The sequence below is a fragment of the Gambusia affinis genome, linkage group LG23, assembly GCF_019740435.1.
Source record: "Gambusia affinis linkage group LG23, SWU_Gaff_1.0, whole genome shotgun sequence".
Classification (NCBI taxonomy): domain Eukaryota; kingdom Metazoa; phylum Chordata; class Actinopteri; order Cyprinodontiformes; family Poeciliidae; genus Gambusia; species Gambusia affinis.
The window spans coordinates 17,535,033-17,553,230 of NC_057890.1; the positions used below are offsets into that span (position 1 = coordinate 17,535,033).

Consider the following 18,198-nt stretch of genomic DNA (forward strand, 5'->3'; position numbering starts at 1 on the left):
ATGTGTCAAATTTTGAATCAATTTAACTTTTTCAATAAGCTGCGATCTGGGTAGATGTTAATCGCTGGAGATGAGTCTAATAAAATTAGCTTTTTCATTTATGTCTTCACTGATAAGCTGCAAATATTTGACAGTTTCATACTTGGTTAAATTGAATGTTTTTGCAATTTGACAAAAAAAAAACAAGAACCAAATATTTTAATCTTGTTTCTCCTGCATATATCGTAATAGACGTAAAGCAAGACAAAACTAACTAGTAGCTTTTCAGCAGCTTACTTTCTGCTCTGCTTGAGATTTGGGATCCTGCACAAAACAGAGGTTCTGCGAAATGCATTTTTATATTTTATGAAGCTTAATTGTGTTGTGAAATATAGAAAAAATATTATTTTTGATGTTTTTTGAGGATTAATCAGAAGTGTTCACAATACACTTCGAAACATTTATAAGTATCTGTTGTCGATACCAGAGGAAAACAGATTTTTATCCAACTTCATTACACTGCAAAAACTAATTTTACCATGTATTTGCATCAATAGTGCCATCCACTCTAAAATAAAAATATATTCTTAAAGTTTCTATTATGCATTACATTAAAGTGACAAATAAATCCAGCCAAACGGTTTATTCAAAGTGAGATCAGCTGTTTAATTACTCCTCAGATTTCCCAGGGAAACCCTAAACGCACCAGACTGATCAGCGTTTGTAAAAGTTTCCATGGGGTTTCTGTTGGATCTAATGTTTTCCAATGCTGGCTGCAGCCTAAACCACCTCAGCGTTTTCCAGCTGCTTTTGTCTTCATATGCAGAACATCAGCATCCCTGCACCTTTCTGACCCCCAAAATAACCAGCTGCACCTTTACTTCCCACCAAATCCAGGGGAAAGGGAGAAAACTATCAGAAACTTGATAAATTGTTGAAGTTGCATGAGTGGGAGACCCCTCACCCACTTCTATGAAGTTTGGTGATTTAAAGGAAACTGCACAACCACATTTTTCACACTTAGATCACTGCTGCATCTCTGCATCACTCTCTCTCTCTCTCTCACAGGCTGATATAAATAAAAGCTTTCATGACAAGTCAAACAGTTTGAGCCAACTTCAGGGAGAGACACGACTGCCTAGTCGCTCCGACAGCGATCAAAAACGACCGGCTATTACATCGGGATCACTCCGGGAATCAAACCGACACCTGAGCAGACAGTCAGAGGAGCGGCATGATGATGAGGATGGGCACTGTGATGAGGAAGGTGGTCTGCCTGTTGGCGTGGCTGTCTGTGGGTCAGGTCAGCGGGTCGTACATCCCTCAGGACATGAACAGAACCCTGCAGGACCTGCTGCAGCACTATGTGAGTACGAACGGCGACACCGCAGCCGAACTGCTTCAGTCTGAGTGTGTGGAGGTCTTTGCTGCTTCCTGATGCTCTCGCCACAAACTCACACACACACATGCGCAAACACGTAGACCTGTGTGGGTTAAAGGCCAACCTGCTGCTTTCATGCACCAACTCTGTGCCTCATTTCTCTAGTTTGTTTCAACATCTAGTGCAACAACAAGTGTCCTGTATTCCAGCTACAGTAAAACATGTAGAAAGGATTAAAATTTATGAGACTCTTCAGGACTTTTACATCTGCATTACTGGACTACAAATCTACACTGCAAAAACACAAAATCGCACTAGTGCAAACATGTTTGTACTTGCACAAAACAGACAAAACTAACTTATTATTTCACTTCCAAACATGGAAAAAATGTCTGATTTTAAGTGCAATAATCTGTCAGTGGAACTAATACTTTATCTTTAATATTAAGGAATTATTTCCTTAAATCAAGCTCCAGTATCTTGTTGCAAAGTTACTTTTAAGTTAGCTTTTCCCAAGTATACTAAAATACTTGCACCAAAAATACTTTTTTGTTGCTACAGAGGTTGCTGTGAATGTCTGCAGAAATCATGCTTTACTTTTTCATGTAAAAGTTTTATCTTATTTTGAAAGCCAAGCAGAATGCAAGTTTGAGATTCCCTTTCTAACAGTGAATGCACCATCAAGGCCTTCTTTCAATGCTGGTCTGTTTAAATGTGCAGGAATGTTAATTATTTCTATTATTATAAAAACAAATATTTGTGTTTTTGATTTCTTTGCAGAAAATCTCTAAATCGGATATATACGACGGAAAGCGCGTGTTCCCCAAAGAAGAACTGAAAGGCAAAATGGAGGTAAATGTTCGATATCAAACATCTAAATCAATAACAGCTACAGAAATAAACAATAAAATAGTGTAAAGTCCTTACTTTGGTTATAAATTATGTACAGATTTCTAATCTAATGTGGTTATCTAATTTTTCTAATTGTCATAGTTGTGTTGCACCATAAACAAAGTTAGAACTGACATTAATAACTAAAGATCTTTAAGTAAAGTATTTGATTACAACACAAACAAATTATACATAATATTTAGAGACATTAACTTTTATAGATGATCAAAGGCTAATCCAGGATTTTCTCTTTTGTTAGTATTCCAAACTGTAATTTGTATTTTCAGGTTTTAGTTTGACCCCCTTTTTTTATTTAGAAAATAATCTAAATCCAACAACACTGATAAACAGAAACTTTGTTAAAAAGATTTTTACTGTTGAATAGTTACAGAAAACAGCAAAAATCCATTATTTTATAAAAAAATAATCTATCACAAAGCAGAGAGTAACTATTTCTGAACTTCAGAAAGCCCAGGCTAGCATATTCTGGTTAGCTTGATTCTAAGATAGGCTAACTACTTGAGCTAATATTTATATAGTGAAGCTATTTTCACACATTTATGTAAAATTTGGGATTTAAAGTGTATTTAAGTGACTAAATATTCCCATTGTGAGTGTGTGTGTGTATTAAGGGCCTGTTGAGTATTAGAAGCTGTTTTCTTGTCGATGCTACTAAGCTAGCAGTTAGCTGGTGTTTCTGTCTGCCAAAACATTTTCAGACACTTTGAAAAACCTGAACTTTATCACACAGGAGTTTATGTTGAGGTTATTGTGGTTTTTCTTTCCTTCAAACTGGAGCTTTCACTCTCCCCAAACTGTGACATAAAGTTGGCATTTTGTTAGTTTCAAGAACCGATTGTAGATGATTTCATATGCTAAGCTCTTTGTGGCACAAGCCGGCATTTCTCGTGAAGAATGGTGTGGTTTTCATGTGACGATGGGAGATCAGTTTCAGGTTCAGATCAGTACAGGAACAAACTACCAAACAAATCCTCAACACAAAGGGCAAGTTTTATCAGAAAATATAACTTTAGATCATTTCTTCACTATGATTTGGCAAAATACAGCTAAAGGTTTGTAACCATGAGAGTTTATTTGTCTTTTTAGAGCTGAATTTATTTAAAGAATCTGGTGAATGTGTCACAAAGGAAACACATAAATAAAGCCCAGACCATCTAGTAGCATATGTAGACATTATTTCTGGTGTTCACTGGAGTTTTAGCAGTTTTAGTGACCAGCCAGCGTGTACAGCCCCCAGGGGGTTTGTCATTCACTTTTTCCATAGAGCAAAACGTTCCTAAGACCTCCTGTGACTCATTTAACGCCTCACAAAGCAACAATTCGATGTAGTTTTTATCCAGTCTGACACTTTTTTTCCTGACCTCTGACCCTCCTGCCGCACCTGAATATGCATCTACACCAGATGAAACTGTCGCATCCAGATGAGCAAAACTGGAATGTGACATTCATGTTTAACAGGCAATGGGTGGCATTCCCCTTCATGGCCCACACTACACTTAGTTTAACTCTTGTGAGGGAAACCACAGAGTTTTTCCACTGTGTGAAAAACCTTTAGCACCTCAAGGGTGGTACATGCTAGTAAAGCAAGAGATGAGCAGCTTTTTTTTGTTGCATTTAACAGGTTCAATTAACTTATTCGGATAGTGGTAAAAGTAAAAAATGGACTGAAAAAAAACCTAAAACTCTTTTTACTAATTTTTTCATCTTTTCAGTCGCAGATGTTGTTTATGGGCGGCGTTTTGGAGGCGTATGAGAAACTGATTGGACACATGCTGAAGGAGCTGCCCACCCCAAGCCCCCTGCCGGCCACCAGTGGGGACAAAGCGGACCCGTCGGGCCCCAGCACCGCCGAGCCGTCGGCTGCCGGCGACACCAGGTCCAACCTGATCAAAGTTTTACAGAAGATCAGGGAGCTGAAGAAGCACAGCTATCAGGAGCAAGTCAAGATTCTCCACGAACTGCAGAAACTCAAACACATTGAGGTACGGAAACGGTTCTTCACTTGGTTCTGATGAAATCTGGATCTGGAGAAGCATTTTCTAAAGTTATTTTTTGTGTTTTTACTAGCGAGTATCATGTATGGCGTCTTAAATTTTGCAAATGTTTTTTTAAATTTGAAGGATTTTCAACAATATTTGAAGTTCTCAAAGTGAAAAAGGCCCAGTTTGGGTTTATTACAACACCTGGTGAAGTGTTTGTAAAATTTCTAAGAGATCATAAAGACTTTTAAAGACGCTTTGAGAACAATTACCTTATTTTAAACAAAATAATTGAAATAAGAGGCTAACAGATTGAGTATTTTCAAGGTCTTAAAATACAATAAATCACCTTAATTAAGAATTTAGAGATGCAGCTTATTACTGGATGAACTTGTTGATATTATTTGTAAACTGACCAGTCTTCTTTCTCCAGATGGACAACATCAAGGTGCAGGGCAAAGCATTGTGGGAGCTGCCGTGGATTTACGAGAAAGCAAACTCGCTGGCGGACAACGTCATGAGGAGGCGGCGCCGGCGCCGGCAGACCAGGACCGGTGTCGCCTGGCAGCCTGACAGACGAGCAAAAGGGAAGCAATAACACCAGCGAAATAAGGATGTCAGATAATGAAAACTGAAATTAAAGTGCCTATTAAGGATTTTGTAATTAGGGGATTCTTTTATACACATATATTTATTGACTAAACAACAAACTATCAGGCTAAGCTTGAAACATCTAATGTTGTAATGTTTTAAATGGGATTTAATGTTTTGGTTTTTTTACTTGAAAACAAGTTGCTGCAAAGAACAGGATAAATAATTTTACCTGGGAATACTTGATTTATCCACTTTAAAAACATCAGCTAGATGTAAAACATAACCCTGGATAGAGTGTGTTGAACTCTGATTGGACAGTGGCAGAGACGTGGGTGGGGCCAGATGGGGAGGAGACCTCTGATTGGTCAGACACTTTAAATGAAAGTAAAGCCAAGCCAAGTTTTATTTTCTTTCTTTCTTGAGATTGAATGAATTTTGTATCAACAAACTTGTTTTTACTGAAGTGCCTTGGAGAGTCGATGATACTTACAGTACAAAGTACTCCAAAGTTTTCCATTATGTACTGTAAAGTAATTTTACTTCTCTGCACCTTCAAGCCCAGCACTGATGTACTATTATTACAGCAGAAGTACTGCAGTCGTCAGGGATTTCATCGGTTTTGCTGACATGTTCTAGTTTTTTCGTATTTATTTTGTATTTAAAGAGTTTTATTTAATAGTGAATCACGTTGTTATGACTGTTGATTATTTATTGTGTATTTATTGATTGGCACAAGCTGACAAGTTAGCATGAAATAAACAGAAAGCACTTCAGTTCAACGTGTCGCCTTTATTTTCTGTCTTGGGTTTAGTTTTAATTTTAATTCAGTTTTAGTCAGTTTTCATCAGTGTGTGTTTATAAGTTTTTAATTCAATATTGTTGAGTTTTAGCTTAGTTTTTATTAGTTGTAGTAGTAGTTTTAGTTTTTTTAATACTTTTGTTAATTTTTAGGTGCAGGTGATTATTTATACATTGTACGGAGCGTAATTTGCTGATGTAAACTGTTCAAAAGGCTAATAAATAGATTTATAAACACAAAAACTAACTTTTGTTAGTTTCATAAATGTATGATGTTGTTCCAGTTAGTGTCAGTTCTTCCCTATTAATAACATTTTTATTTATTTATTTCAATAGACGAAAATAAAAAATTTTCTTAATTTCAGAATGACAGTTTTAGTCAACTATAACAATAATGGATTTAATCTGAGTTTCTGTTTTTGTGCATATATTCGTTAAAATAAATTTTAACATCAAATGAAGACAACTACAATAAATTCAACAAGATTTTAATTATTAAGAAGAAATCTATCAAACACACCTGAAAAAGCAAATGGTCTCCTTGTTGCATCATAAATTAACAAAATTATTTGCAAAAGCCTGAGTGAAATGAGCCAGATGTGACTATTGGCAGACCTGTAGAATGAAATCCACCTGACAGGACCTGTCTGGCAGCAGGAAGTAGGCTAAACGAGCTCAAAAAGCAACGAAGGAACCACAGAAAGACGATGTGAGGATGGAGCTGTTTGACTTCATCAGTTTCTCCTCCTCTTCTTCCAAACACTGTTTCAGTTCATTAAATTCTAACTCTCTAAACACTTTATTTAGGGTTTCATTTTTACACTTCTGTGTAAATTTGGCCTCCATGTGTAGAGCTGCTTTCAATTGTCACTGAAAAAGTTTTCCAATGACAGAAAAAAGTGGCTAAATATAGTGTCAGTCACTAAGTTGACAGCAATGCTTGTTTCGTCCTAACCGCAGCCCTGCGACCCCCCCACCTCTGCTCATCCCCATGACTGGCCACGCCCCCAGTGTATCTTAGCTCCGCCCACTTTGGTGAAACTGTTTGTTTAGGGGTGGAGTTTTGCTTTCACAAGGAGGTTAGTTACACTTTAAGGTTTGCAGACACTCCTCTGAAGCTCCAACTACAGGATAGATTGATTTCACATCTGGACTTTGACTAGGCCGTTGCACCATGCTGTTCAGCCATTCTGTTGTTTCTAACAATGTTTGGACTAAGCCTCAGCAGTCAGACAGACGGCCTCACTTTTAGGATGCAGAGGAGTTCGTAGTTTATTTAATAACTCCATCTGCGGATGCAAAAAGCCCACAGCATCAACCCTCCACCACCATGCTTCACATTTGACTGATTGTAAAATGCTGCATTTAATGAATACACATCTCTAAAGTTCAATTTGTTGCCAATATTTTATTAGAGAAGAGTCCCTTCCAAATTCTTATTTGTTTCATCTCTTCTGTATTTTCCTGTCATGAACTTTAACCTTTAACCTGCTAAAGGTTACCTGGGGCCTCTGAGAATATGGAAATCATTGATCAGTTGTTTACCTAAAGTCATTGCTGATTTATTTTTCCTCCAGCAAAGCAGCAAGGAAATACTTAAAATTACAAACACAGGTTTTCTATTTTAGCTCTACATTTGTGCAAAAAATAATGTAATTTTTCACCATGATTTTATTTATTTCCTCTAATTTAAAGCGTTGATCTGCAGATTTATTTTCATGTACTCTTGAATAAAGATGCAGATTAACTATTAACCTGTTTTTTTCTGTTTTAATTCGGAGATGTTTCCCCTAGTAACCAAACTCAAACTGCCTCTTCAGGGAGCCGAGACTTCTGCTGCAGCTTAGAAGAGCTGCATGGACCCAAGCCCTCCACCCCACAGCAACGATGTCACTTCCTGCTACATCACTTCTCATAAACCCGTAGACGTTTCTTACAGTAACTGCCGGCTTACCCACAATGCACTGCAGGCGCTATGTGTGTTTGTGTGTGAAGCTGTGACTTCTAAGAACCCGAGCTGTGCTTTCCCACTGCAGCGGCATCTGTTTGTGTGGTCAACGAAAACCCTGAGGCTCCTCTCAGCGCCGCTGGCAGCGAAAATCAAAACATCTATTCTAATTCAGGCGAGCTGATTATTTTTCTCCTTTTTTTTCTTTCTTAGAGCAAAAACAAGAACAGTGGAGTTCTGCAAGGCTCAATCTGAGAGCCTCTTTAGTTTGCCGTCCTCCAGCTGCTATAATCAGCTGGTTTGAATCTCTTAATGCTATTTTTAGCTATAAACTGAAGCTTTAAACAAAACAAATTCATAAAGTGTACAGCTGCATTAGTTTCCATCAGGTGTTCATCTCATATTTCCAGCTCCACATCCATTTATGTTTACTTAAGCAAATACACAATAAAATGGAGTCTTCTCTACATTTCTAGTCCCAAAGGAAAACTACAAATGTACATTTTCTCTACATATTGTGTTTATTTTACTAATTCATCCTAACTTACAGTGTCTTAAAGTTTTCATGCAAATCTAATTTTGAAAATATTTAGTTTATCCCAAAGGGAAATTAAATCATATCACACACTTACCTTCAGAGAGTATAGAGAAAGTGCTGCAGAAAGTGTTGGCCTGACTTTAAACTGTCACCGGTTGCCATGGTTACCCAGGGTTAGTTCTTGATGAGATGCATCAAGTCTCTGAAAAAGAGACAAATGTATCCATGATGAGAAAAGGCAAAACATTAATAGGGTTCTCCTAAAACAGTAAAATGTCATTAAAAAACTGAATTCGTATGAAATCTGATAATTTCTGTCTGTTTTGGTCTCAATTAGCAGCCATGTTGACACAGTTTCACACAGTTCTCTGGCTGGGCAAAATAGAAACAAATGCTAGTTTTCAAAAACTATTGCGGTTTTTAGACACTCTTGCAGAAAGATCCCATGAATTTCACAAATGAATCAGGATCGAAATGGTTGCATTACTTCTTTTAAGGCATTAAGCAACACAGAAGGTTGTTAATCACCCAGTTATTAAAGTCGGGCGAGTGGCAGCAGGGGAAAAAAACGCAGAACCAGGGTTTAATATCACTGCGTTAACATCCAGAGGTCACTTTTCTCCAATGTTTCGATGCATCTCTGATTTATATGAAAAACGATGCTGGTGCACCTTTCCTTACCACTCGTTTTCCTTCCACTCAACTTTCTATGATTACTGTATGGAACGTTTTCACAATATTCATATTTTCAGAGACAGAATTAAAGTGTTTCATTTTCTGCAAGACATATTTCTCAAAATTGCAAGAAATATTTCACATTATGTGAGATGAATTTATATAAGATGAGCTTCACTTCCTGGGATAACAAAAATATTGAACCGTTTCACAATATTAAACTTTTTTGAGCTGTAAAAATAGAAAACTGCCAGCTCTAGTAATTTTTAAACAATATAAGAAAGCATTTAGCAAACTTGTGCTTTTTGTTGTAAATATCTACAAAATATGTTACATTTCATTGAAGAAATTGATAATTGTTAATTGATGATTATTATATTTTTTATTATAAAACCTTGACAAGCATAACATGGCTGCTCTTTACCTTAAAAATTGAAACAAATTTCCCTTAATATATATTGTTAACATCTGTTATTGGTGTAGGATTAAAGATGGTCGCCACTACACTAACTGCTGACTAGGAGCTCAATACAAATGCAGGCCACACTTTTCAGATATTTAATTACCAAGAATTATTTTGCAGGGCACTGAATATGAAAGGGGCCTTTTGAAAAGTGCTATACGAAAAAACCTGACTCAGAGTCGTAAAGCTGAAAACATTCAGTTCTGATGAACCGAAACTATCCAGAGGCGTTCTGTCATGCGTGAAGAGCAGGAAATTCAGGATCATTTTCTGGCAGTTTGGTTCGGATCCGCACGGCAGGACAGTTGGTGACGCAGGCGCGTTCTCACTTTTGTTTACAACACGTCAAAAGTGGTAGATGAGGCTCTTGAGGTTGCGTTTTGTGCTGATAACTTCACACGTAGGTGATGTGCAAGAAATTGTAGTCTCAGAATAAAAAACAAAAGAGTCATGATATGCAGAAACTTTTTTTTTGGTAAATGTGCTTTTGGACAAAGTGGAAAAAGCCGATCTTTTACAGATTTACAAGAAGCAGGACGGAAAGTCTAAGAAAAAAGTCTCTGTGTGCATCGTCGGTGAATATTTTGTCCAAAAGCAACAAAAGACTTCAAACTCAACACCATCGCAACTTAAAGAGCCAATTTTATCTATCTGTGGGTCTGATTAGGGACATAAAGTTCTCACATTAATCACTCCACTGTCCAGATCTGGACATACAAGCAAAGTTCGTGTTGAAAGCAGACCGCAAGAGGCTAAAACAAGTCTCCAAAAACACTGAAAGTTATTTTCATCAGCATCTTGTGCAAGAAGAAAAACCTTTGCAGTCTAAGACCTAACTAAAATTTTAGAGGGAGACATTAATAAATCCTGAATGATGTTCTTCGGACAGGTGAGTCTAAAACTGAAGTGTTTGCAAAAACCAAATACACCGTGCCAAGAAAAGAAACTCAGAGCAGCTGTGAAGCATGGAGGAGGAAGGGTCATGTCAAGGGTAGCTGAAAATAGTCTAAACCATGAGCCTTTTAAGTTTTACATATGCTGTAAATAAAATGAAATCAACTTTATTTATCACAATCCCAATCCATCATGGATGGCAACGCTGTGGGCAGGAACAATCTCCAGTAGCAGTCAGTGTTGCAACAAATCTAAAGGAGCCTCTGACTGAAGACTGATGTTGTATGACAGTCTGACATGCTAACAACTCAACATCCAAGTAAAGGGAGATGATATTCCAGAGTAAGATGTCCTGAAAATTTCAGATGCTTATAAGCTGCTCCCAGTTGTAAAAACACAACAATACTTTGCTGCCATGGTTACACATTAAAATTGCCCAAAAGTAAAAATATAAGAGAAAAATCCTGTTTTCCTTCCTTCAAAAGAAAACATATCGGCCCTCTTCCATAAAGATCAGATTCCTTGGCGTGCCTTGGTGGCGTAGGGGATAGCGCGACCCACGTTTGGAGGCCTTGACGTGGCCGTCGCGGGTTCGATTCCCAGACCCGGCGACATTTACCGCATGTTTTCCTTCCCCCTTTCCTGTCAGCCTACTTTCATGTAAGGGACGCTAGAGCCCACAAAAGACCCCCTGGAGATTTCTAGAGTTGGTAACTAATCTACTTTCTAAAGTAAAATCCACAAATGCAATAAAATCTATTAAAATTCATGGTTATGACAATGTGTTGGAGTTCTAGAGGTGTGAAAACTTTGCAAAGCTACCATAAAGTAATGAGCTATCTGACGTTCTCTCCTTATTTAAACAGGCAGAGATGTGGGCTGCTAGCTAACAGCTAGCTAAATGACAGCAGAGTTTCAGAGCGTCCTGATCGAAAATAAGCTAATCTGAAACTGAGAATGAGGCAGCATCTGCAGCAAACACTGAGAGAAAATCAGCTCTATCAGGAGATAAAAATAGCCTCTGAAGGCGGTAGGAGATGAGAACTCTGAATGGACGGTTGGCGATGGTTACGGTGGAGGGTCTGTTAGCTCAGGATGCTAAACAGCACTTCAGCAGGGCCTTAAAGGAAACATTGACAACACCGAGAGAAACACTAGGAGTCAACTTTTACCCCCCACCTCTGTGTCTGTGGTCGCTGTCAGAGTGTGTGGGTTTCAGAGTGAGTCAGCTTGTTGCAGACGCTTCACGACAGATAAAGACACATCTAAACTCTGCACAGCAACAAAGGTTCAGCAGGACACCGCCTGATATTAGAGGACAGGAAACCACAAATAAAATGGTGCAACAATGATGATGAGTTCAGGGCTGAATGGAAGCTCAAAGAGACATTTTACAACAAACGGGAGGAAAGAAAAACGGAAGTCAGGAACAATTCTGTTTCAAAACAGTTAAATCAAAGAAGAAGTATTCACAATGTAAACAAACCAGGTTTCATTACAATTTGTTGAACTGAATGCGCGAGTATCTGTTTTAAACATCAAATACTAAAAATATAAATTCTTAAGAAATTTAAATAATGTTGTATCCCACGCAGGTGGAGTCCGGGAATCTTAAAATTTGTGAAAAGTTTCGACATGAATGCACATCAGTACAGTTGTCTTAAAATGAGTAATCCTATTTTGCTAATGCAGAAATCTGTTGAATAACTTCCAACTGTATTTAAATTCAGTTAAAAATACTTTATTTAACCAGAAAGGGAAACTAAATGCTGTTGTAACTCAAATCATCCAAATATCTTCAAAGAGATGTTGTCTATGATGATGCTGTGAGGAGGAAGAATATCCTGTAACAGTCATTCTTGCAACAAATCTGTAGATGCCTCTGACTTGAGACTTTCTGTATGAGTCTCATACCAGTCCATACATGCTAACATGTCCTGTTATCGAGCTCTGCTAATCCACCTCGCTTTCTTTTGCTGCTCCTCTGTCTGGTTGGAAAGATGTTGGAGTAGGGGATATAAATCTGCTCTCTTCTCCTTTTCAGTAGTTCAGGTATTATTTGAGCTTTTGCTAATCAGCTTCTTCCAGTTGTAAAAAATAACATGTTGCTGCCACGGTAACACAACACAACTGTCCAAAAACAGAAAAGAGCACACCTGTAGCTTAACTTTTTCATGGGTAAAAATGATAATTTTGCACACTTTAAGATCAGCTTTTCAAAGTTATTTTGATCAGTAAGACTATCTAACCTGGGAGAACTTTAGCTTATAGTTTCTAGAAGTAAAAATAGCTCATTTAAAGCTGTTACATTGGCAACGGCCTCCAGCTTAGAACACCTTTTGTTTAGCATTTCTATGTATAAAGATGCTAATTTAGCACACTTTTAGCTCAGATGTTAAACTAATTTAACAAATGTCTAGCTCAGATATTCCGTGAATATAAAAATGTAGGATCAGCCTATCCAAACGAGGAAAACCCCAGTCTAGCACACCAGTAGCTTAGCTTTTCCACAAGTAAAAACTGAAATTTTGCACACTTTTTCAAATTAAACAGTGAAACAGAAAAACAGATGTAACTAGAGTCGTAATAAATGTTATTTGTTTTTGTCATCTGCGCTGAATCTTGGATAGTTTAAAAAGAGAAAAAAAATTATCTGAATGAATTCTGTTGTTATTCACAAGAACCGCCCACACAAACAAACTACTGACTCCACCCGCCGATTCCTGATAAGATCATGAAGAGAAATAGAAATACATCAGAACACCAGAGGAAGTGATGACAAATCTAACTATTTGATACCTTATCTCTGTCGCATCTTTCTTCCTTTCTGGTGTGAGGGAGTCTGATTTCTATTCGTAGCAGGTTCTTCTTAAATCAGACAATTTTGTCCTCAAATAGGAGCTGAATCATTGATGGTTGAAATAGGAAGACTGTGTGAAACTACTAGGAAACCACCAGGCTGTGAATGGAGTCAAAAAGAGGAACAAATCAACTAACTACAGGAAAGTATTAGTAATCTTTACGCTAAGGCTGCATGGTTTCACAGTTAGAAATGACATCAGGCCTAAAAAACATTAATAAATACATGCTGAACTTACCAAAACGTAATTTTTAAGCATGTCTACAGGTGTCGAAAATTGCTGCATGTATGCATAATAAATACATGTCTGCTCCTGACGCAAGAGTCTTCATAGATTAATTTATAAAGTTTCCTCAGAAGGAGAGATAAAACATTTCTAGGAGAGGATGTCCCAGTATATTTACCTCCAAAATGCTAAAAGAAATAAGAAAAAACTCTACAGGGATTTCTAAAAACAAAATACAGCAGAAGGACTTTGGTTTGCAAGGTAAGAACAAACTACAACACCAACAAAAGTAACCAAATCAGGGAGAATCTGCAACATTTTACACTGTTAATCAGCATAATATAAGCATATATTAGCTTATATTATAGCCCTAAAGCAAAGTGGTGGAGGGTTGGTGATGTGGGCTTGTTTTCCAGTTACAGGATCTGCTATGACCTCCTCTGTGCACCAAAGTATTCTAGAGTCAGATGTGAGTCCATCAAGCTCATAAATGGCCTAGTCAAAGTCCAGATCTCCACCTGGTTAAAACCTGAAGTTAGGGCAATAAATCAATAACAATATATATCACGATACAGACGTGATCAATATCAAGAGAAAGTACGTCTGAAAGAATATTCAATAATATCACTGACTTCTGACCCAGAACCGCACAGCATTCTGGGAAATGTAGGCAGAAGAAAAAGTTTAGCCATTCAACATCTCCTGGCTATTTACACACACACTTTTTTTAGTATACATAAATTATATTAATGACTTTATTATCTAGCCATTTGTTTTTTCTTAATCTGGGACCTGAGTCCAAATTTCATACCACAAATAAGCAAAGGTGATATGCCACCAAAAGAAATAGTGTAACCCTACTTCGGTTACCTAGCAAGAGCTTGCTGAGCAACTTGCGCAGCAACAGTTTAAGGTTTCGCCTTATAATTACTCAAAAATAAAAAACAATGAAGTGAAGTGAAAACTGTGGATAAAACAGCAAAGATTTTAGATATTTAAAACAAAAAACTAATATTTATTGATATTGTCTGATATAAAACAATTATATTGTGACATATTCTTCAGCCATATCATCCTTTGTCTGCAAACTGAAATGCCATCATGTTTCAAAATATAAAAGCTGGTAAGGTGTGTAGATGAAACTTGGATGATTTTTTTTCAGTGTGCACAAAAAAAGCTGACTCAGGCAGCTTGGTTTTAACAGCAGCTCTTCCCAAAGAGTTTGATGGTTTCAGTGAAAATGCTGACTGATGAAAGCAGGTAGCACCTTGGTGTCTTTGAACATGCATGAATGCTCTCACTCTCGGCGCTCATTAACATATGCAAAATACACTGTGGCATTTCCATGAAGTTGTGTGTTGTTTCCTCTTGCAAAGGAAGCTCTGAGCAGGTTCACTGCAACCACACACACACTGAGAGCTGTGCTTTCTGTCATACAATTCATACGCTGACTGCCAGAGAGCTGGAAAAGGAAAACTCATTAAAGTGCTTTCTGCAACTTTGTGTTGTCCAAAATTCACAAAATGCTCACTTTTAATCTGCAACTTCATTTTGAGCATCTGTATTCCTACTGGAGTCACGCCAGTTCCTTTATTTATTAGCTCAATTAATTGATTTAACTGCTTCCATAAATGAACTCTAGACGTAAACGTTGGCTTATTTCTGCAGCCCAACCCACAATATTAACAGAATATGAATCCTACTGTTCATATTTTGAACATGAACAGTAAGTTTCATGTTTAAAATATTCATTTTTATGCTCAAACTGCTGCAGTTCATGTAGCTTCAACCAGATGTCACTGTAAGACAACTGACTGAAAAATAAAATTATGAACATTTCAATGAAGTGAACATCTTTTAAGTGATTCTGAACCGCTGTGTTGCAATAAGCAATAAATCAGTAAATCAATAAATCTAAATTAAAACAATATCAATAATATTTACTTTTCTCTCTATTTATCAAAAACTGGATGATAAAAGTTTTCAGTCTGGTGTTTTGGCCTCAACTAAACTTTTTATAGAGGGAAAATATTTGTCATTTTATTTGTTGTTTAGTTTATTTATTTTAGATATTTAAAATTTCTTCCAGTTCCAGAGTTAAATGTTTGTTACAATTTAAAGTTTACTAATCTTTGATAGTGTGTTCTTATATTATTATGCCATTACTGTCATACTACTTGAAAATGTTCTGAAAACAACAATATAACAGTTTATCAAAATGACGTCTGAGATAATTTATCTTATCAGGACAGTTTTGGTTCTGTCTTTTACTATCTCACAATTTGATTTGATTCAGTTTATTTTTTCTCAAAACAACCGTTCATAATTATTTCTGCTTTAATCTATAAGTGTGCAAAAAATCTTCATGATCTACTTTTACAAATGGAGACATTAATGTGTCTTTTTCACATTAATTTTTAAATATTAATCCATGTTTACATGGAATTATTTCCTCGCTGTATCATCCATCTAGTTTTTCTTCTGCAGACAGTTTCCTCCATGGTTAAAGTATTAGAAAAAATTTACATAATTTCTCACCATACAGGATAAACATTTCGCATTCATGTCAACTGAGGACACAAAAACCGCATCATCTCGTGCCCTTAATACTTCAAATGTTGTAATTAAAACAGACAATTTTTGCATGATAAGGGAAATATCAATAAGGTCCTACCTATTCTGTCTAAAACACACTCACTTTTATTCCCATCTCCTCATGAAACTACTGGTTTAAATGCAATGGGAGAACTTCAGACATAATTTGGCCCTGACATGTAAAACATGTTTTAATTCAAAGCTTACTTCTGACATCTAGTGGACACAAATAGCAACAGCAACTGGATCAATGGGTGAAGTCAAGCGTCACTCAAGAGCAGTAACTTTAAGTGGGTAAAGAATGTTACCCTTAAATAAAATCTAATCCAACCAATTGCTTTTAAAGTTTTTAATTAGCAACTCTGAATACACAAAATGGAAGCAGCGAAGAGAAGAAAGTATAGAAATTTCAAGGCCTCCAGGATTATGTATATCACACATTTTAACGCCCACATTTTTCTGAGTGAGGTCTCTGAATTTTTGCTAAAAAACTTCCCTTCCAGTCTGGTTTCTCCATATTGCGGTGCTGATTATTATGCCGTTAGATTTGAGCCACCAATCTGAGCCCTAGGTGAGACTGATGTGAGCTCATATAACTATGTGAACGAACAATAATTTGCAATACAACCATTTAAATCTGTGTGTAAATAAACCACTCAGTCAACCTTCCCATAAACTGAATATACTGTAAAGATTTTTGGGACTCACTAATTAATTAAGTACTATAATATAGATTTTCTTTCTTTTTAGACCCTGATTATGTAAAACTAAATCTGTAAAACTACGATGTTAAGTGCAATTTTGTCAAAAAAAAATTGGTGAGCTCCTTTTTGTGCACCAGTGTAAACAATTTGTTTTGGGCAAAGACGTAATCTGATAAAGATTACAAATATAATTGCAAATTTGATTGCATTGAAAGTATTCACTGGCACTCCACGTATTTTTACTTGAACTTCACAATTTTGCACTGCTTTGTGCTAGTCAGTCTCATAAAAAAGTAATGAAATACATACAAGTTTGTGAATGAACCATGACAAAATGTGGAAAAAGCTAAAGGGTGGGTAGACTTTTGCCAGGTATAAAAATGTATAACAATAATATTTAGGCAAGCAAGATAGCGACATTTCTAACAGTGGTTAAATTGTCGTAAGCTAAATGCTAACACTAGCATAGCCGCGCTAAAAGTTAGCTAAACTGAAGTCAGAATGTTAGCATTGACCTTGAAACATTTCGACGTATTTTAATGCCTAAACATAAAAAAGACTTAACAGAATATAAAAATAACACAAACCTTAACTTTTAACTTACCTTTAGTTTTGTTTGACCGGAGAAAAAACGTCTTCCTCCATGAGCTGACGTCAAGGGCTGCAGCTAGCTAGGACTTGGCTCCGTCCACATTAGAATTTTTTTCATTCTGAAATATGGAAAATTGTTTGGTAAATGTTTAACTAACAGTTAACACATGCATTATACCCATTAGGAATACATTATACCTCTTTTTTTACAGACATAAAGGCCAAACTCCTTATAAGAACCAGTTCTAGAAGCTTCTCTAAGCTTCGGTATTTCTCTTACCTCAATCTGACTATGACGTCATACCAAACTGCTATAAAGTCAAAATGACAAAAAACATGTTTTAAAAATTTTTTAAAAAAACACCGAAAAGTATGACAAAAATACAAATTAAAAAAAAAAATAAAATGAAATAACAAGATACATACATACATACATACATACATACATACATACATACATACATACATACATACATACATACATACATACATACATACATACATACATACATACATACATACATACATACATACATACATACATACATACATACATACATTTTTTTTTCTAGAAAAAAAACATATTTCTTTTTTTTTTTTCTACTTATTTGGGTACTCCAAATAAGTATGTATGTATGTATCTTGGAGTACTCCAACTAAATACTCCGATACTTACTTGGAGTACTACGTATTGCTGTTTGTTAGTGTTTTTACTTAGATATATAACAGAATATTACAATTCTGTTAAAAATCTAAGTAATACTCCAATAGTTAGTTGGAGTATTTTGACGTATTAACACCTAATATGATTGTGACCATATTCAAAAAATAAAAGTAATTGCCCATTTTCAATGACAACCTTTAAACACTAGATGGCAGCAGAGTCTGGCGTTTTGCACTTTAACTTTTACTAAATATCTCTCTTTCTGTCGGAGAAACGTTGATATCCATCCAGGAAATTTGCATAGAAGGAGCATCGGGGATTGTTGCAAACTTCTGTGAATCCAACAGGGAACGCCAGACAGACAGACCGGACCCAGCCTGCCTGTGCGTGAGGCGTT

The 18,198-nt window shown here is 36.4% G+C and overlaps 1 protein-coding gene and 1 long non-coding RNA gene across 2 annotated transcripts; one reads left to right on the plus strand and one right to left on the minus strand.

Annotated features, from left to right (window-relative positions):
* Positions 1–1,096: 1,096 nt before the first annotated feature.
* Positions 1,097–5,817, plus strand: ifng1 (interferon gamma 1). Its single transcript, XM_044109156.1, has 4 exons — positions 1,097–1,345; positions 2,141–2,212; positions 3,985–4,254; positions 4,685–5,817. Exons 1-4 carry the CDS (start codon positions 1,214–1,216, stop codon positions 4,847–4,849), a joined length of 639 nt encoding a protein of 212 aa, XP_043965091.1. The 5' UTR covers positions 1,097–1,213; the 3' UTR covers positions 4,850–5,817.
* On the minus strand, positions 4,738–17,410 carry LOC122826822. Its single transcript, XR_006369874.1, has 4 exons — positions 17,336–17,410; positions 17,151–17,256; positions 8,224–8,331; positions 4,738–4,820 (listed from the first exon to the last, which is right to left on the minus strand). It is a non-coding gene; the product is annotated as an uncharacterized LOC122826822 (long non-coding RNA).
* Between the last annotated feature and the right edge of the window lie 788 nt (positions 17,411–18,198).